General features: G+C 35.1%; 1 protein-coding gene across 2 annotated transcripts in view; it reads left to right on the top strand.

The window, feature by feature from the left end:
* LOC138702628 (neuropeptide CCHamide-1 receptor-like) overlaps nucleotides 1-20,129 on the top strand; it is a 43,048-nt gene extending 22,919 nt beyond the window's left edge. Inside the window, exons 1-2 of one of the 2 annotated variants that reach the window (XM_069829947.1) lie at nucleotides 2,887-3,458; nucleotides 16,773-20,129. In XM_069829947.1, the coding sequence (XP_069686048.1) occupies nucleotides 3,444-3,458; nucleotides 16,773-18,602 (1,845 nt within the window). In that variant the 5' untranslated portion in view covers nucleotides 2,887-3,443 and the 3' untranslated portion in view covers nucleotides 18,603-20,129. Of the gene's footprint in view, nucleotides 1-2,886; nucleotides 3,459-16,772 lie in introns of those variants that run through there. The other variant, XM_069829948.1, reaches the window with a different exon arrangement.
* Nucleotides 20,130-22,571: the final 2,442 nt, after the last annotated feature.

Here is a 22,571-nt window from a genome sequence, read left to right as displayed (position 1 = left end):
TGACTTTCAATGCAAAAACGCAAGTAACAATGTCAGGACGATCAGTGGGTACTTCATGTGAGAGTAAAGCAGCTGTTTCAGGTCAATACGGATTGCAGGTAAGAAAATATCAGGTCTGCCATGCTTTCCAACAATAGACATATTATAGCTCTGCATGTTCCGTTAACTACCTTCAAATGTAGAGGGCAGAATCACTTTTTCCTGCTAAAATCTTGCTAATGTGATTGGGAGACTACAAAATCTTGCAGGCTTCTTATTTTATTAGTAATAGCTTTTGACCTTTCTTAGGAATTGTCATTTTTGCTCTTCCTCCAGACAACATTGGTCTACTAAATATTGCTGGATTAACTTGCGTGACTAATGAATTTATGTTAACATATGTTGAATCAATGACGTATAATTGGTTATAAGGTCGTAACGAATTGTTAACAGCGGGAAATCAATAACGTAAATTATTTATGTATTAGCCCGTATATTTTCAGCAGTATAGGCTGTTGTGAGAAATCTAATGCTGAGATATGGAAACTGAGACAAACGTTATATCAGAGTTATAGAATCTTATATGCGCCCTAAATAAAATTATTCATCGTAAATCATTAGCAGTTATAGTGTTTCATTCGTTGCTGGTTGCGGGAAATAAACTAATTCATCATAGCAGCAAGAAATGAAATTGCCTACAACAAAATGATATGCTAAGATATGCTTGGCAGTGATTACAAATCTAATCAATTAAACCAAAAGAATATGAAATTAATTTTGGTGTAGTTTAAAGACGCAGCTAAAATAGGAAGCATGACTCTTCCAAGTTCTGCACTACTACCTGGGAATATTATAGAATCAGACATATAAATATCCACACCACTCTGCCAGTAAATATATGAAAAAGACCCAAACTACTTAATAACTATAAAAATATTTCATTTTTAATAACAATATTGTTATCTTACGTAAGTTTTGTAGTTTTCAGTAACATATATAGATAGCCGTTCAGTAAATTACAGAAATGAAGATCTAATTTAAGATATTCTCTACGTCTGCTTAGTATATAACCCCAAAATATTCCACTTTCATTTCATCAGTACAGCATTAATGTGTAGCCTACAATTAGTGAAAAGTACTCATATCATAGATTAACTATAGTAATATATCAATTTTAATGTCATCAAACATTTTTAAGTTTTGTAGTTTTTAATATCTAATACACATCTTAAGTCTTGAAGATGTTAATAACCAATATAGAAAAAAAATACATAAATGTAATGCTTCTCAAACCTATTTGGCTCTATGGATGTTCATTATGACGATCGGCTTCTATAAGCCAAATCAAGCGTATTCAAACATTCCAAAATCAGGCACTATGGATAATCACTGGAGCACCATGGTACATCAGAAATGAAACACTTCATTCAGATCTAGACCTAGCCAAAATAGAGACTGTAATTCATTCTTCCTACACACGCTTATTTGCAACATTGTCAACACATTCTAACAACTTAATCAACCAGATTCCTCGGAACCTGCCCCCTGCACGGCCTGATCGTCGCCTCAAGAGGAAAAGACACACTGATTTGTTGATGCTTTGAGGAACGTTAATGGACGTCACCCTCTCCACAAGTCTCATATTGTTGAAATGTTAATTATTTAAGTACAATTGATAGTACCAATGTACAAAAATTTTCAAATAAAAAAAAATGAAGATCGACACATTGGCATTATGATGTCAGAGAGTATGAGCCATCTGAGATCTGAATATGTCAGCAATCTTGCAGGTCATGGCCTTCGTGTGTTATTATTTATTGTAGTGTGTGTATGTTTTGTTTTATTCTGAAAGGCCACTACGTATTTCTCAAAACTGACGACAGATGCATTTTCGAAAATAGGAAAATTATATAGGAAAATTGACATTTCACTGAAAACTACTATTTTTCCCCATATTTTTGGGTCCCAAGCTTCAAAATGAGGGTCTTTAGAAACCGTTCATCTATTATTCCGTAATTTCTATTACCAGTTCAAATTATATAACATAGACGAGAAAACACATTATCTTGCAAAAATATGTTAGTAAAAGGCTTCATACGACTCATTTTCAATTAAACATTCATATTCCGCTATGAAAGTACGAATGAAGCCACGGTATTTGCGTTAAAATTGTACTGAAGTGCTGAGCATAATGTTTTGGAAACTATAAAGAAAGAACGGAGGCTGGAAAGATTACAAAAAAAGGCTTCTTTAGAGGCTGTCAGATGATAATGTGGATATCAAGAGCAATAAAGGAATTATAATGATACCATAAAATAAGCGAGAAGTGGACTGTACCGCGACGACCTCACAGGACTCCATCTCAAAGTTGGAACCGAGTAGAGTTGGGTCGATTCGTGAACGAATCGTTCATTCGAACGACTAATAATAAAGAATCGTAAGAATCGAATCGTGGTATCAACGAATCGTCGTTCAAAAGAATCGTAACGATTCGTCGTTCAAAAGAATAGTAACGAATCGGCATGGTATCGTAACCCACGATTCTATTTACTTGTTTGATGTAACCTGTCAGCGGACATTTCCGAACCGTGCCGAATGCTTCCGAGCAAGAGTGGAATCAAAATACTGCATTTGTTAAGTGTGGAAAATAATGAACACCAACCTGAAATGTGCATTGTTAAATAGAGATGTAATGCAAAAAATTTACTTGATAATAAGGTTCAGTTGATAAATTATAATTTAGAAACACTATCTTGGGTAATTTTGTAGACTAATGGAGGTCATGCTGAATGGTTCGAGCCAATGAGAAAGAGACAATCCAATGTCTCGCCTCTTATGCCATCTATGTGAGAAATGTAGAATGTTTTTATTCTACGCGTGGTTTGCAAAGGAAAGTGTCCTGCGAGTCGTTCGTTGACGATTCAAAAGAATAGTTGGAATCGCAGACTGAGAAGAATCGTAAACCAATCGTTAGAATCGATTCGTAATATATGATTGAATCGTTGGAATCGACTTCTGAAAAAGAATCGTGTTTCCCAACTCTAGAACCGAGTCTCTTTTCTAAGAAATTGTCAGCCGAGCTTTGACAAGGAAGACAGAGCAGAGAGTGCAAACAGCCAATGAAAGAAGCTAGCTGACAACAATATAAACTAATAGACATATCGCAGACACGTGACATCCGTGTTCGGCATCTGCTGCTATATCCCGCACAGGAAAGGATCCCTCAAGGCCGAGCGAAGCTTCACGTCTCTGGAAGTGCAAAAATAAAGCGCAGTCTGCGGTTGTTCAGAATCAGGAACAGACACAACAGCAAGGAAGAAGCTGCGATTGGCACAATAACGACTTCTTGGAATGTCTATAGAATGACGGGTTTAGTACAACACTGGCGTGGGTACAGCTCACAGGCTGCCTTCTTCGCGTAACACTGATAGAAGTTGAAATACTCTTGAGAAGACTAGCCGACGATGACTATTAACAAGGCAAGTTATTATTATTATTATTATTATTATTATTATTATTATTATTATTATTATTACTACTACTATTATTATCATTCATAATAATTGCTTGTCTATGCGGATGACGTGAATATGTTTGGAGAAAATGCACAAACGATTTGGGAAAACACGGGAATTTTACTGGAAGCAAGTAAAGAGATAGGTTTGGAAGTAAATCCCGAAAAGACAAAGTATATGATTATGTCTCGTGACGAGAATATTGTACGAAATGGAAATATAAAAATTGGGAATTTATCTTTTGAACAGGTGGAGAAGTTCAAATATCTGGGAGCAACAATAACAAATATAAATGATACTCGGGAGGAAATTAAACGCAGAATAAATATGGGAAATGCCTGTTATTATTCGGTTGAGAAGCTTTTATCATCCAGTCTGCTGTCAAAAACTCTGACAGCTATATTACCGGTTGTTCTGTATGGTTGTGAAACTTGGACTCTCACTTTGAGAGAGGAACATAGGTTAAGGGTGTCTGAGAATAAGGTGCTTAGGAAAATATTTGGGGCTAAGAGGGATGAAGCTACAGGAGAATGGAGAAAGTTACACAATACAGAACTGCACGCATTGTATTCTTCACCTGCCATAATTAGGAACATTAAATCCAGACGTTTGAGATGGGCAGGGCATGTAGCACGTATGGCGAATCCAGAAATGCATATAGAGTGTTAGTTGGGAGGCCGGAGGGAAATATACCTTTAGGGAGGCCGAAACGTAGATGAGAATATAATATTAAAATGGATTTGAGGGAGGTGGGATATGATGGTAGAGAATGGATTAATCTTGCTCAGGATAGGGACCAATGGCGGGCTTATGTGAGGGCGGCAATGAACCTCCTGGTTCCTTAAAAGCCAGTAAGTAAGTAAGTAAGTAATGATCTGTCCAAGGACAGGTCTTTCACTGAAAACCCAGCATTCTCCACTCTTTCCTATTTTCTGCCTTCCTCTTAGTCTCCTTAGTGATCCATATATCTTAATGTCGTCAATCATCTCACAGGCCTATCTTTTTCTGCCCCGAACTTTTCTCCCGTTCACCATTCCTTCTACTGCATTCTTCAGTAAACAGTTTCTTCTCAGCCGATGACCCAACTAATTCCTTTTCCTTTTCCTGATCAGTTTCAGCATCGTTCTTTCTTCACCCACTCTTTCCAACACAGCTTCATTTCTTATTCTGCCTATCCATTTCAAACGCTCCATTCTCGTCCATTTTATTATTATTATTATTATTATTATTATTATTATTATTATTATTATTATTACTTACTTACTTACTTACTGGCTTTTAAGGAACCCGGAGGTTCATTGCCGCCCTCACATAAGCCCGCCATTGATCCCTATCCTGAGCAAGATTAATCCATTCTCTATCATCATATCCCACCTCCCTCAAATCCATTTTAATATTATCTTCCCATCTACGTCTCGACCTCCCCAAAGATCTTTTTCCCTCCGGCCTCCCAACTAACACTCTATATGCATTTCTGGATTCGGCCATACGTGCTACATGCTCTGCCCATCTAAAACGTCTGGATTTAACGTTCCTAATTACGTTAGGTGAAGAATACAATGCGTGCAGTTCTGCGTTGTGTAACTTTCTCCATTCTCCTATAACTTCATCCTTCTTAGTCGCAAATATTTTCCTAAGCACCGTATTCTCAAACACCCTTAATCTCTATTATTATTATTATTATTATTATTATTATTATTATTATTATTATTATTATTATTATTATTATTATTAAACTGTTTTGTCTGTGAGTTATCAGTAGCATCAAAGTAGGGACTACATTATTTGGCCATCATTTTTATTTCGACCTATTGTTCACTATCTACATAGTTTACGTGCATTCAATAAGATGCGTCAGTTCAAAGCATTTGTTCTGTAGTACAGATTGTTTTGGCTCTATTTAAGTGTCTGGATATAAACTACAGCGTGATGACGATCGTGTTGAAGGTGACGATATTGCACTCTTGAAACAATTTTTATATAAAAATGTACACTGTAAAACAAAGTGGAACCTTTCATTTTAGAGGTTTTTGTAAAAGAATTGTTTAATTTATTCCAACTGCGTCTATGTGTGCTATGTTTCACTATAAGCGATGACTTCACCGATGACTACGAGGTAAATATTTTTATTAGACGTTAATGTTGTCAAAGCAGAAATCAGTGTGAAGTCTCTCAGAGCTGTTCAAAGTTCTGTAACTATTTTGCGGTCCAATCTACTGCTCCGTCCAAGTCCAGAGATCAAAATAAACACCGGCATTCATACAAAATTAAGAGCGAACAACAGGAACGTGCTATCAGCATACAAACTAATATAATATGTTTACTTTCGTACAGAAGTGCATGTTTTTGGTGTTTTATTAATATCCAATTGAAAACTAGCGGATATTTTGTTTAAATAAGGTAGGTGTCCCTGATATGGCCACGCTAAGGTTTGAGAATTTTTCTAGCCACCATTTTGAAAAAAAAATGTAAACCACTTTTTTCTTACTCGTTCTCAGTCTAATGGACTTTCCTTTCCCCATAAAATATCTTTAATTGTCCAAAAAGTCCCAAATTCCAAAAGTCTACCTAGTGGCCATATCAGGAACATGTGCACATGATATGGCCACCCTTGTTCCATGTTCTACAAATCGTGATTGTTTTCAGTTTGATAGCGCAGTTATGCTAAAATAAAAAAATGTTGGTTTAAAATGAATAAATATGACACTTAATAATTTTTTTTATAATTCAAAAGTGTAGTCAAAACAGGTTTTTCCATAAAAAATTAAGTTGTTTTTCTTAATATACAAAATTTTTGCATAATCCCAGCTATAAGGCATGTAAATTTGTTAGGTGAAAAAATAAAAGTGAAATGAACTTGATATGGCCATGGTGCATTTGATTTGGCCATATCAGGAGCAGGTAAGCTTTCACGAAAATCGTTTGATTATGAACAACTCGTAAAAGATACGCCATCAACTATAACACCAATCAACAGAACATTAAAAACTGAATGGAGTACTATGGTTTTCATGAAACAAGTCTTTGAAAAACATGCATAAAACAAAGGAGACTTACCAGAGAAAAATAAGAAGAGGTCACATGAAAACCGCAAAAAAGGCAACTGACGCCATATTGCTCAACCTGATTGGATGGAAAACGATCAAGTGACATACCAGAATGTCCTTTCATTCGATTCTGCTGCAATTTAACGAATTTTTTGTTTAACTAATTCACAATAGAGGGATGGCCATATCAGGAATATGGCCATAACAGGAGCACCCACCTTATTTTACTATTAAAAAGAAAATTGTTGCACTTTGTCATATTAGTTCTGAAAGTGGGAGATTTCAATACAATTCCGCAAATTTTTTTCTGTCCACGTTTTCTTTAATATTTTGGCATAACAAGGTTCAGAGTCCCTTCTTAAATTTATTTCTTGACTTAGTCTGTGCAGAATAAAGTGACCGGGAATGGAAATTAACGAAGGTGGCAACTGTTCTATATCATACATTGCATTATAGCACATCACATCACATAATATTACAAAATATGGCCTTATATACATATACCACACTTACTTAGGCTACTTACTGGCTTTTAAGGAACCCGGAGGTTCATTGCCGCCCTCACATAAGCTCGGCATTGGTCCCTATCCTGAGCAAGATTAGTCCAGTCTCTATCATCATATCCCACCTCCCTCAAATCCATTTTAATATTATCTTCCCATCTACGTCTCGGCCTCCCTGAATGTCTTTTTTCCTCCGACCTCCCAACTAACACTCTATATGCATTTCTGGATTCGCCCATACGTGCTACATGCCCCGCTCATCTCAAACGTCTGGATTTAATGTCCCTAATTATGTCAGGTGAAGAATACAATGCGTGCAGTTCTGTTTTAACTTTCTCCATTCTCCTGTAACTTCATCCCTCTTAGCCCCAAATATTTTCCTAAGCACCTTATTCTCAAACATCCTTAACCTATGTTCCTCTCTCAAAGTGAGAGTCCAATTTTCACAACCATACAGAACAACCGGTAATATAACTGTTTTATGAATTCTAACTTTCAGATTTTTTGACAGCAGACAGAATGATTACAGTTTGTCAACCGAATAATAACAGGCATTTCCCATAATTATTCTGCGTTTAATTTCCTCCTGAGTGTCATTTATATTTGTTACTGTTGCTCCAAGATATTTGAATTTTTCCACCTCTTCGAAGGATAAATCTCCAATTTTTATATTTCCATTTCGTACAATATTCTGGTCACGAGACATAATCATATACTTTGTCTTTTCGGGATTTACTTCCAACCCTATCGCTTTACTTGCTTCAAGTAGAATTTCCGTGTTTTCCCTAATCGTTTGTGGATTTTCTCCTAACATATTCACGTCATCCGCATAGACAAGAAGCTGATGTAACCCGTTTAATCCCAAACCCTCTCTGTTATCCTGGACTTTCCTAATGGCATACTCTAGAGCAAAGTTAAAAAGTAAAGGTGATAGTGCATCTCCTTGCTTTAGCCCACAGTGAATTGGAAACGCATCAGATAGAAACTGACCTATACGAACTCTGCTCTACGTTTCACTGAGACACATTTTAATTAATCGAACTAGTTCCTCGGGAATACCAAATTCAATAAGAATATCATATAAAACTTCCCTCTTAACCGAGTCATTTGCCTTTTTGAAATCTATGAATAACTGATGCACTGTACCTTTATACTCCCATTTTTTTCTCCATTATCTGTCGAATACAAAATATCTGGTTAATAGTTGATCTATTACTCCTAAAACCACACTGATGATCCCCAATAATTTCATCTACATATGGAGTTAATCTTGTCAAAAGAATATTGGACAAAATTTTGTACGACGTACCATACTACATTCCTTATATAATATGTACCGATGCAGTACACTAAACTACATTACACAAGTAGCTATATTACACAACAGTTTCATATCACTACATTACACCAAACTACATTATATACACTCACAACACGTCACGTCTACATAATTATTATCAATAAACATTACATTACGTAAAATTATACATTTATACGGGATGATGCAACAAAGCGTGCAAAAATTAAATACGAAATAACGGATGCTCTACAGCAGAGGTTCCCAACATTCTGAGTGTCACAAACATTTATAATACATTTCTAATCCTAATATGCTTTATAAATCGTGGTACGACTTTTCGTCCTTGGTCACTGACGTCCCAGGAATTATTTTGTCACAAACAGTTTTCGTTCGTGGCACGTGACTGTTACCAAAGCGAGATACTTTTGTCCCAGATCTTTTGTCTCACATTTCTGTTCTGTTTTTTTAGGCATATTTTAATTATTCTTCTCTATATTAACTCTAGTGTATTAAGGCGTAGAGGAAGGGGTTCCCAATTAGAATTTGGAACTGTTATGAACGTATTCCCAGAACGATAAACCCCGTGGAAGGTCGGAATAACAAAATAAACAAATATATAGCACAAGAAAACGGATACAACCCCAATATAATAGACAACATAATACGTAAGACAAAACATAACCACAAAAAACAGAAGAATACAACACAAACACAAGAAGACAAAAAATACATCACACTAACATACGAAAACAAAAACACACATAAAATTGCAACCTCATTCAAGAAATTAAACTACAACATCGCATACAGAACAAATAACACTCTACAAAAACATCTCAACACACAAACAAACAAATACAACCACACAGGCATATAGCCTACAAACTCAACAACTTGTACATAGGACAGACAGGCAGATCATTTCAAAAACGTTACAAAGAACACATCACAGCCACAACAAAATTACAAAACACCTCCACATATGCAGAACACATCATAAATGCCAACCACACCTACAGAGGCATCAACACAGACATGGAAATACTGCACATCCAACCAAAACGCCAGAAACTAAACACACTAAAACAATATGAAATATACAGACACAAAAAAACACACCCCAACGATATTCTCAACACACAACTCAATTTCAAAACACATACACTCTTTGACTCTACACTACGAACGCACCCACACAGGAAACAAGAGGAGCCAAGACCAACAACGACCAGTTTCGGAGATGACCGAAAATAGTTCGAAACATGTTAACAAGGTACGTTAAAATTTAACACAAGAAAGTCTTATCACACATATTCCGAAGTGATACAGTGTTAAAAGTTGTGTAATCAAGATGTATAACAAAATAAATCAAATCACGGGAAAACCACATCCATCAATTGAGTACCTTCGTGGAATGAGGTTGGATGTGATACTTGCGCAACATGTTACATCCAACTCAATGAGTTCCGAGCTAAGTTTCAAAAGCCAGGGGACGCTTGCGTGAAGTCGGTGGCTCTCCAAGGAAGAGAAGGAAAATTCATGTAGGCGTAGATAGACAGGTACAAAGAATTTTAAATCGTTGTAAGGATAATAGTGAAATTGGGATATGCTATTTCAGGACATTTATTCCGATATGTGTGCTTTTTAATCATTTGTAATTTATTTCTTCTTTATCAGAATTTCATAAAATATACAAATTATCTTAACTTCAGCTTGGGACTAAAAAATAGGACACGAGAAAGAAGGGACTAAACATCTCTGGAACAAAAAAATTGGGACGAAAGTTACTGGTACCATTTACTTGGGACATATATTCTTCATAAATATTATTCGTTGATTGAATTTACTTGATACATCGATTATATTAGGCTATGTTTGTGCGTGCATGTATGAAATGAACTAAAGTAGGCCTACATGAAATTACCTTTGTGCGAGATCGTGCGTATTTGCTTGGTTTCCGCACAAAACCAATCCGCGGAAAGTCTAAAGTTCCACATTCAGTATTCCCAACCTAACACACATAACAATTTCCCTCTTCTTACAGTTTTAAAATGAAAGTCCTGTATAATTATTCACGTTAACTATAGCGGCATCAATTTCTTCAAGACTTAACTCTATAAAATGTAATAAACTTCAGTATTATTTTAAGCTATGCAACACCCTGTAAGGAGCAATGTAGCGGTGGGAAATCTTTCTTCCTCGGAAAACATGGGAGCTATCTTTCGGCATAAAAGAAGATCGAAATTGTAAGGGCAATGCGACGTTCCTCTGAAGTTGAGCTTAACAAATGTTTATGTCACTTCAGTACGATAAAAAAGTTGGCGAGTTGTTGAGTTTTACAGATAGGCAAAACTTACAATAATGATTATTCATTCACTATAAATACAGTATGTTTATGATAAAAGTTGAGTCTTTGGCACAAAAATAATATTCTAAAGTAAATTTCCCGTGACTCCCAATAGGATTGTATATTAAACAAAAAGTATGTAATCAATGTTATACAAGAGAACGGAAATGATGACGTCAAGTACTAACAGCGAAGCTTATATGGGATTTAAGAATCCTTTCCCGATCAATCATTTTTCTATAAATTAAATTTTTTCAATAGCGTGTCACTTGAGAATTGTGTAAACAGATAACTTTTCCAGCAACTCCCGATCTACGTGGACAAAAATCAAATTTCGACTGTTAAGTTAGGCATAGACGAATATGAATTCGTGTTCTTTAACATTTGGAGAATGCTGTGAGAAATAGCTTTTGCTGCTTTATAAGCGGCAAGCTATATTTAGAAGGGTTTGAACAATGACTTCTTCCTAACACTTCTCGCTCCTGTTCAGCCGTAGACAGAAAGGCTTACTATGTGGGTGAATAAGAGCCAATTATTAGTGATGTATTGTGTTGTGAGACATGTAGTCTGTTCAGATAGGTACGTTCTTAGTAATGTAACTTCAATTTCAATTTTGGAAAGTATTTTTCTTCTAACAGTACGATTTAAATATTACAATATTGAAATAGTAATATCCGTTACAAGAGCGGTATGTTGAAGTTTTCATGTTCGAGGAAAAGTTTGAAAAACCGAAACGTAGTTGAGCTTTTTTAATTTCCGAGAATTGAAAGAAAACATACCGCTCGTGTATCGTAAATTATTTTGTGCGAAGATTGCTTATTACATACCTGAAAGAGGAATTTCTAATTAGTTGCGATGAAATCTCCATCTTGGTTTCTGTTCAATGACGGCAAATTTGTAAAACAAAAATATCTATCTTCAAAATTTTGCTTTAAAATGTTTTGTGTTTACTATACTCCAGCAGGCCGTGATATACGTCTGTCTTTTTTTCCCCCCAATCTATAAATGCGAACTTAAAAAAACGGTAAGGTTATGTAATGATTTATTTTTAATTTTAATATTTTAACAATATTATTTACATAACATATTGCAGTAATAACATCGGCAAGTTTAATTTTGCCGGTCAATGAGATGTTTAGAAATGGAAAATATCTTTGACATCTAATTCTGCACATTGAAATTAATTGATTTTTCACGGCTTCCTTAATGTTACTTGCATCACGAATGCAGTAACTTTAGTGGAGTTGTAGAGTTTACTTAATTTTTGCAAATATTTAAAAACAATAATTAACAGTGCAATTTAGGTGAAATTGCAGTGGTAAGTTTCCAATTTATAATTATTACTATATTGAACGTCTCTAAAAATAATATGTTAAAAGCCTAAAGCAGTAAAATCAATATGTCACTTAAGCGGTAAGGAGAGGGAAATTGTTATGTGTGTTAGGTTGGGAATATTGAATGTGGAATTTTAGACTTTCCGCGGATTGGTTTTGTGCGGAAACCAAGCAAATACGCACGATCTCGCTCAAAAATATTTTTTTAAAGTTCTCCAAATATTATGCGAGTTTCAGTACAGTCGGTCACGTCCGGTTACAGCATTTTTTTTACAATTTAATACAGCATCATTTAGAGTGTTGAATCCTTGTTCTAAAGTTTGAACGTTATTGGGCATTTTTCAGTAATTAATTCTGTGGCCGGGAGGAAAAAGGTCTTAAGTCAATTTTTTGTGAAAATGAGATTTTTATGATATAAAAAGGAATAAAGTATTAAAATAAATATTCTTAAGTCCTTTATTCGATTCAAAAAGTACTTAGACATTAGGTAACGCTCTATAAATCCAGTCAGGAGTCTTATTTGACTTTAGCCGTTTTACCAGATTGTAGAGAATTACTTCCGCTTTCAGAATATATAAAATTCTCATTTCCACAAAAAATTGACTTAAGACCTTTTTCGTCCCGACCACAGAATTGTTTTCATTGATGAGGCATACGGTAACTCGGCGGCAACTGTTTCAGGTTTTGCGTAACAGCAGAAAAGAATAATGGAATAAGGAAGTTTTTAATCACTGTGTGAGTGTTTAGTCCTGCAAAATTATTCACATGACATCGAACATCAGGTTAAAAAATACATTGGACACATTTTTATCTAACCTTAACAAACTCATCGTGGATCAGAACGCAAATCTACTAGTTGAACAAAATTAATAACTTCTCTGCATTCTAACAGATGTTTATAAAACTTTGTACAGCCTTACGGTGGGACATATTTTTTGTGTATAAACTCTGATTACGTTTGCAATAGAAAAACTACCCCTTTATAGTGGGTACATTTAGACAACATTAATAACTTCTCTCCTATCTAACAGATTTTTATGGAACTTTACACAGAAGTTAGATGTAGCAGATATATTTTGTCTACGAAATCGGATTATGTTTCTATAAGAGTAACTGCCCCTCTACAGCGGCGAATTTAGACAAAATTAATAACTTCTCACCTATCTAACAGATTTTTATAAAACTTCATAGAGAAGTTAGATGTAGCAGATATATTTTTGTCTACGAAATCTGATTATGTTTCTATAAGAGGAACTGCCACTTTATAGCGGCGAATTTAGACAAAATTAATAACTTCTCACCTATCTAACAGATTTTTATGAAACTTTGTACAACAATTAGATCAAAGGTAGTATACAAATATAATCAGACTTCGTACACAAAAAATACGTACTACCTTTAAGATCTTTACAAATTTTCATAAGAAATTGTTGAAATCCAGAGAAGTTATTAATTTTGTCCATCTAGATTAGCGTTTTTGCACACTGTACGGAAGTTCTATATTGTTTATCAAAACATTATTCCATTACATTACATGCAATACACAACACATATTGTACAGTTCCTAGGCCTAAATGTTTAGACCTAGGCTGTACACTATATTGAATAAGTTTTTTTTTCTTATTTAGGCCTACATTTGTCACATCTTTTTGTAAAAGTCTGCAATTTTCTCCTATCATACACTGGTTAACTGACACTTATGATATCATTCCTTGTACCTATTTGAATATTATTATTTAACTATCTTTATAATGACTGAAAATATTTTTATCACCAAGTTTAACTTATCCGATCGCACGTGGGCATAGGCTATATCGTTCACAAAGCCAACATCACTACACAAGACTGTTTTTGGAATAACTTCAACAACTTCTTTTGACTTCCACATCTTACACAGTTTTCTTCATTAACACTGTTTGAAATCAATGTATTCACAATGCAGTAGGCAATGTAAAGTACAAAATCCGAAGGAAGAGTGAAGTCCTCGATTCAAGGTGTCTTGATTGATGGTTTCTTTCCCTACCAAGTAATCAATACAAATTGAGCAATGTAACTTTGAAAATACTTTGAAAGAGGCAATAAGCTGATATGTTCAGAAGTCTGGTTTTATCAGCTTCAAAGCTATGTAAATGTGTTAGGGTCTTGGATAACTCTAAAAAATGGAGCTACCGGTAGACCTACATCTACCATTTAGTTTCTTTCTGGATCTATATCGTCTTCTGTTTCAAATGCTTCCGAGGACCATTTTAGAAATCCATACTTCACTTATTTCATGCCAAAACTTAAAAAGAAACACTCAACATAAATTGTGAGTAGTCTTAAATCGCATACATCACGCGCTAGTAAGAAGATCGATGTCTGATGCACATGTTGCCAATTTTCCGCCTTCCGACCTTCTACTAGAGTCGACCGTGCCCTAGCATCTTGGTGCTCTCACAAAACCTTCCAGTGCAGCCCTCTAGTTCCACTAGAGTGCCTTTCTATCCCTGCGCCTCCTCAGACTAACGTCATATGTGCGCTAGACACGATACTACATCACTTCGCACTGTTTTGTGTCAATACTATTGAAATAATTATCATGAATATTGAACTTAGGATTGACGGAGAGAAACGGAAGGGCCCCGACAGAAATCCTCAGGAATCTTGGTTTTGTACACCACTAATACGACTCCGTCATCACCGGAATTCGAATTCGGGTCTGTAGCTATCGCAACCAGTCCTCAGCTAACTGACCTACGAAGGCGAGATTAGCAAAATTATGTAATAGTTTCGCTGCTCAGGTGGAAGACATTCCAACAGAACCCTCCTCTTTGATATTGAGGCCGTTGAAATCGTGACCATCCGAATGACGAAAATAAATCTCTGCAAGATTAAAATATCTTTTCACACTTCATATAAGGATAAAGATAAAAATCTTGTCGTCTATTCCACCACGTTGTGGACTGTGTGGTACAACACAGTGTAATACTCTACGAAGAGTTTTGTTGCTTTTTTATGGCCATGAGACTTCGCAGTAGAACGGACACACGTCTAACGTCTCATGGCAGACGATAAATGCGACATAAAACATTCTATTGTATAGCCTGTCTCATGGTCTAGTGGCCAGAGCTTCAGTTCATGATGTCCCGAGTTCGATTCCTGGTTAGAACGCAGGAATTTTTCCTTTAACGGAATTATTGCTATGTTCAACCATGGCGCCACATAATCATGATCATCCAATCATATCACCTGGGTAATGTGACTCCGCCTTCCAGGCGCCCCAACCTCAGAAGTCGGTTGCACAGTGAAACTTCCCTTAACGGACACTTCCCAATAGCGGACTCTTCTCAATAGAGGACATTTTAAAATTCCCCTGTAAAATAACATTGATCCTTATGATAAAATTCTTCCAAATAGCGGACATTCTCAATAACGGACGCGGACACTGAAATGTATCTCCCAACAACAATTAAAACTTCCAAATAACGGACAGCGTGAAAGAAAAAAAGAAAAAGACGGTTGTAAACTAAAAGGAATTCTAACGGAATTCTTTGCAACAATCATTATCGTGCATTTGAACGTTCATCCTACTTTACTGAAGGTAAGCAGCACAGTTGTTAGTTGTGATACTGTACGTGAGCAGTCCGTACTTTCTTAGTTTGAACGTTCTTGTACTTTATTGAAGGTAAGCAGCACAGTTGTTAGTTGTGATACTGTACGTGAGCAGTCCGTACTTTCTTAGTTTGAACGTTCTTGTACTTTATTGAAGGTAAGCAGCACAGTTGTTAGTTGTGGTACTGTACGTGAGCAGTCCGTACTTTCTTAGTTTGAACGTTCTTGTACTTTATTGAAGGTAAGCAGCACAGTTGTTAGTTGTGGTACTGTACGTGAGCAGTCCGTACTTTCTTAGTTTGAACGTTCATCCTACTTTACTGAAGGTAAGCAGCACAGTTGTTAGTTGTGATACTGTACGTGAGCAGTCCGTACTTTCTTAGTTTGAACGTTCTTGTACTTTATTTAAGGTAAGCAGCACAGTTGTTAGTTGTGATACTGTACGTGAGCAGTCCGTACTTTCTTAGTTTGAACGTTCTTGTACTTTATTGAAGGTAAGCAGCACAGTTGTTAGTTGTGGTACTGTACGTGAGCAGTCCGTACTTTCTTAGTTTGTCAAGTTGAGTGTTCGGAAGTAAACTCACATTAAAAATGTCACAAAAACGTAAACGTTTGTCACTAAAAGAGAAAGTGGATATTGTAAAGCATAGTGAGAAGGAGAAATTAAGTGTTCGTGAGCTGGCCACAAAGTTTAAAGTGGGAGAACTTCAGGTTAGTGAAATTTTGAAAGACAAGGATGTTATTTTAAAATCATACACTGAGAACGCAATTCTAGATTTCTCTGTGTAAGGTGAAGTGGTACAGTGACTGATGTTTATTTCATATACAAAACATTTACTGGTACGATTTCTCTCTGGATGAATACTGTAAACACTGTCTACTGTACTGTACTGTACAATATAGGGTTGAATATGTATGAGAAATTTTAATGTACTCTATACATACTAACGATTTTCTAAATAGCGGACACTTCTCAATAAGGGACATTTAATTTTTCCCCGACGGTGTCCGCTATTGGGAAGTTTCACTGTATATAAGACACTGCCTGGAGAGAAGACCAGAAATGGACGAAGACAACCTCATGGCCTTAGAAAGAAATATTTTATTATATTTAAAATACATTACTAACATTTAATTATGTGGTTCTTTCTTTCAGGTTTACACTTTCATTCTCCTCATTCAACTGTCGATGGAACTTCAACACACATCTCCGGATTCAAGCCCAAGCAATAGCCACAACGGCAGTTCCCTACAGTCCAATGAATGTCACTTGCCTGCAGAAGATCTGAGTCATTACGAACATCAACTTAACGAATGCTTCAGAACACGGCACACGGACGAAGAAACGGAAGGGATTCAAAATCATGCGACTAATTACAAAAACCAAAGTGATGCCGTACCGTGCATGGAAAAAGAAAGAAAGAAACTCCTTGAAGAGGGCAGGAAATACCCTACTTTTGCAAGAAAATGGAGTAATGACGTATGGAAATTTCTTAGCATATACAATAACACAATTGGAAAAATCGCAAACGATGACATGAAGATGTGTATTGAAGAATTGAAGCACGTTATTAACAAATTCAAAGAATTCAATAAGATCTTGAATAAGTTTAAATTGACATCTGACAACCCTACATCGATTGAACCCCTTAACGTAGGCAGCCAACAGAAAATATTAGTACAATTCCAAACATTTTCATCAATGTTTGAGCAACTGTACAACATCATCACACTTTACGATACATTACACAACACCACAACACCCGCCTACAATCTCAACGAGAAATACGTCACTTATAGTGACATCACCTTCCTGGAGGACGCCTATGAACATCTCCTGGTCAGCAGACAATTGACCGAAAGTATTTTTGAAAAAGCAACAAATTTAGTCGAATTCAAAAGAAAGAATAATATTGAAGACGTTTTCCAAACTAACTTTACAAGAGAACTTCTAGACTTGGAATACTGGGCAAAGAAACTGCAGGACGTAAGAAAAAAGACAGAAGATCATCGCAAATACATAACTAAAGAAAAGTTCCGAATCCCTCTGCAACATTACATACAGCCTGCCGTCTATGGTATCATCTTCATATTCGGCTTCGTGGGGAATGTCGTACTGGCTGTCATCATCATCAAACATAGAGACATGCGCACCACAGCCAACATGTTGCTGCTGAACCTCGCGTTTGGGGACATGCTGAACCTGGTGCTGAACATTCCTGCGTTACACATGTACTTCGTGTCAACAGAATGGCAGTTGGGGGAGACATGTTGTAAAATATATCGTTTCTTTCGGCAAGTGGGATACGGAGTCAGTATTTATTCTATAGTGGTCATCAGTGTTCAGAAATATGTCATTCTGTTCCGACTCAGTAAAGTAAGACGCCTTGAGAGCAAAATATCAAATTTGAAAGCTATCCTCACGGTCTCGTGTGTGTGGTTGATCGGTTGTGTGCTCGCTATTCCTCACACGCTTTACGCTGGAATCTATAAAAACAATTGTTACGGGTTCTCCAGCGAAATCCAGACTTATTACTTGAAAGCTGTGTCCCTATTCGACTTGATATCATTCTGCATTATTCCCCTAATTATGATAAGCATATCATCGACCCTGTCTTCTAGGATACTGGAGGACAGCGTTAAAAAAGTGCCGGGAGAATCCATGAAGACAGTGAAGTGCATCAGGGCTAGACTCATCAGTTCGAAAGTCCTCATCGCCATTACTGTGGTTTCCGCCATCAGTTATGTCCCATTTTATTTTTTTATTTTCTGTTTTTCTTGGTTCCTAGGAGATGATCTAGAACCTAGATTACATTACGTACTTTTCTTTTTTATATATATGCTAGTCTTTGGAAATTCCTGTTTCAATCCTATAGCTCTTTGTATTACATGTAAAAAATTTAGAATCGGTTTTAAGAGATACCTCTTATGCCAGAAGGAGCATGAACCGAGTGCCCCTCAGAATCAAACGTTCACCACAACCTGATCGCTGAAAGTTGAATCTAAATACTGTATAAGAATTTCTAAATTGAAAGTTTGATGTGTAACATGGCATATTTACTGGAATGTCTTTACAACATAATAGGAATAATTTCAATTAAATGCTTTATAATCGAAGGTTGTGAATTAAAATAAAAAATATAATAAAATAAAATTATTTTAATCGTGAACATTTTATCATTATCTTGCCATCTCTTCAAAAATTAACAAGTGTATGACATAAGTCACTTTGACTTCTGTAAGTTGTACTTTAACAAGCTTTATTTATGGACATATCTATACAGAATTATTAATAATAGACTTTGGAATTCTTTCCGGGAAAACTTCAAGTCATATCTAAATGAGATAAACAGACTATTATCAAACTCTTGTGAACAACTATTTTTAGTTAATAAAATACGGACTTCGTAAGTGTTTTGTAAACAGCTCTTTCCGTAAACTTGATGTGCTTCCTTTTCCGTCAGTTCTTTCAGAATAAACACGTTAAGGCTGGTTCACAATAAACCGGAAACGGAAACGACAACGAGAACGGAAATAATGTTAAAATAAATGTATTCGAATACGAGCATTCACAATAGTTAATTGTAGTATACTAAAACCGCCTTTAGCCAAGGTTTATATTATTTTGATTCTATCAAAGAAGCTTTCTTCCTAATAATATTCAACACAAAATAATTATAATACAAGTTTAATTACTGTGTAGTCCTTTACATCTTAAACAATGGTTCAGAATGTCGCATGGAGGTACCTCATCATTAAGAATTAAAAGTTTCCCATGTCATGCTACAATATATATATATATATATATATATATATATATATATATATATATATATAATTTGAACTGGTAATGGAAATTACGGGAAAAAAGCTGAACGGATTTTAATAAATTACCCCTCATTTTGAAGCTTTGAACCCAAAGTTTTTCAGAAAAATAGTAGTTTTCAGTGAAATGTCAATTTTCCTACATCATTTTCCTATTTTCTAAAATTCATCTGTCGTCAGTTTTAAGAACTAAGCCTTTCAGAATAAAACAAAACACACACACTACAATAAACAATATTATACGAAGGTCATGATCTGGAGGATTGCTTATATTTAGAGCTCAGATTCTGACATCATAATCTCAATATATCGATCTTCATATGTGTAATTTTTTAGAACATCTCAAGACTTAATAAAAATAATTTACAGGTCTGATTCTCTGATGTGTAATTTTCCGAGTGGACCTGTGTATTGGATTTTAAAAACTACAAAACTTAAGAAAGTTTGATCACATTATTACCATTAAAAATTAAATATTATTACAGTTTTTGCCATGATATATTTGTCACTAATGATACACATTAATGCTATTGCTATATTGATGATATGAAAGTGAAACCTTTTAGGATTGTATAAGTAGACGTACAGAATATCTTAAATTATATATTTATATCTATCATTTAAAGAGTAACGGATCTTTATATCTATAATTTACAGAGTAACAGCCACAGTATATATATATATATATATATATATATATATATGTGTGTGTGTGTGTGTGTGTGTGTGTTACAGAAAACTACACAGCTTAGTTAAGATAATATTGTTATTAAAAATATAATACTTTTACAGTTATTAATCAAGTGGTGTGGGTCTTTTCATATATTTAATGGCTGGGCGGTGTAGATACTTATATGTGTGATTTTCTAATTTTTATAGGATGCAGTGCAGTAATATGGAAGAAGTGTTAGTAAATTGAGTCATGCTTCTTATTTTAGCTGCATCTTTAAACTACATGTAAATTAATTTCACATTCCTTTGGATTAATCGATTATATCTGTAACCGCTGTCAATCATATCATTTTGGTGTAGGGAGAACAGAAAGAACTGAAGATGGATCTGTTCAAGGAAAAAAAAAACAATGAGAGGGAAGCTTTTTAAAAGATATATTTTTGACAGGGTTAAACTTCATTCAGTTATTATGTTGCTTTAAATGTTGCATCTCAATATTATGGAAGCAAATAACTTTCAAAATGTCGGGTAATCTTTTTGAAAAATAAATCAGAAAAACTTTTATTTGAACTTCTAATTAACTACGTTTGCAGCATTTCCTGCACAAGCCACTACTGGGTGTTCATTTCAAAGTGTGTCATGACGTCACTGTTGTTGGGTCAAAGATTGAAGCGAGTTTCAGATTATATGTTAGAGAAGTTGCCTATTATTTAAGGCGTTCTTCAATCTGAACTTGAGAACGTGTACGGTATAACTTGAACGTCGTAGCAACAGATGGCGGTCTGTACGGTCTGTGTGCTTCCATAACCTCTTTCGAACTGTGTTTTGCGCCGGCAAGTCGTACGCAGGGTATTTGTTATCATCGGTTGCGTACGGTAACATTCCAACAACACAAATCAAATGCTCCGTGTCCATGTTGACCGTCGAAGTTAATGTCAACAAATACGTAAGTAATCATCTTAACCCTCTCCCCATATCCCGACAGTACGTATTTCCAAACAGTTCACATTCCTGCCACTACCGGCGTTACCGTACGTATCGGTACGTACTCTTCAGAATGAACGCCGTACTTGCTAGGCAACTTCTCTGCCTCTTAGGTTATACACCTCTGCGGAAGTGTAGGAAGATTGAATTCTCTAGGCTCATTGGCTAGCCACATGACAGCATACAGCGAGCCATGACATATTTTCAACTGAACACCCAGTAGTAATTATTATAATTCAGAAGAAAATAAAATCGATCTGCGTTGTACACAGCACCAGAAAAATGCCTAGAAGTTAATTTGTATATCTCCATTTCGAATTTACGCAGATTATATTCAATTCTGTTATGCACTGTATTTCGTAAAATATGTGTTAAAGTGATGTAATCTTTCAGATCGAAAAATGACTTTTTTTCAGATGTGTTATTTCATTTCTAGCATTTATCAATAATTTACAAAATCATATCTCGTATTTCAAACAGTTATAACGGTGTTCATTTCTATATGATTTCAGTAAAAAGTTGTATTAATAATTTTGTGAGTGTTAACAGTTGTAAATAGTATTTTATTCCAAGATATTTTCATCTTTAATCACACCACTCGATCTTCATGACATCGTGAAATATAGCCTTACATTAATATCCCCAATAAAGCTAAGAGAGAAAAAAAACATAATTTCATAATCAAAATTTGTTATGCTGAAGTAGCAATAAATTGTTATAAAAAATATAACATATAAGGAAAACTAATTTCTGCTCGCTAAATGACTAGTATGTTGTATAAAGTCACTTGTCATGCGAATGAAGAATTACACGTCACAATAACAAAAGTAGATAACAAATAATTTTATTTGAAATATCAAAATGCGTTACAATTGCTGGCAAAAAATACAGCCTTGATTTTTTGGCTATGACTTTGAAATACCTACCGGTATCTGTATTTATTCATTATACTGTATAAATTCAAATTAAAAATAGGAGATATTTAGAATACGTGCTTTAAATTAGTTTTAATATATTATAATTACTGTATATTTTAGATAAGTTTCTTGTTAATTTGTGATACCGGTACTTCATTTTAATTCCTTTTATTCTCAGTTTACTCTATTTTGTTATGCAGTTAACCAACAATATTTTAATGTTGAATTCTTACTAATATTAAATTATTACGAAATACAATACTTCAGTTATTTTCATTTTAAGTATAATATATCTTCGTTTCTTGGTAATGAATTTTACTGAGAAGTTGGTTATGTTTATAGTAAATAGAATATTTTGTTTTGTAAATGCTTTACTCCTATATAAATATAGTTTCTTTTATAAACGGCATTTCTTGCAAGTTGAGAGGGCGCGAAGACATTCTTTTCCCCCTCCCTATTCCCCAGATACCGTTAGCGACCGAGCAGTAGCTGTTACTTCTTATACTTGCACCCCCTACGCTGTACACAGAACAAAATAAAATATTTAATAAAGTACA

This window comes from Periplaneta americana, chromosome 7 (assembly GCF_040183065.1).
Source record: "Periplaneta americana isolate PAMFEO1 chromosome 7, P.americana_PAMFEO1_priV1, whole genome shotgun sequence".
In the NCBI taxonomy this organism is placed as follows: Eukaryota; Metazoa; Arthropoda; class Insecta; order Blattodea; family Blattidae; genus Periplaneta; species Periplaneta americana.
The sequence above is the reverse complement of the archived record's forward strand: the minus strand, read 5'-3'. Positions and strand labels throughout refer to the sequence as shown.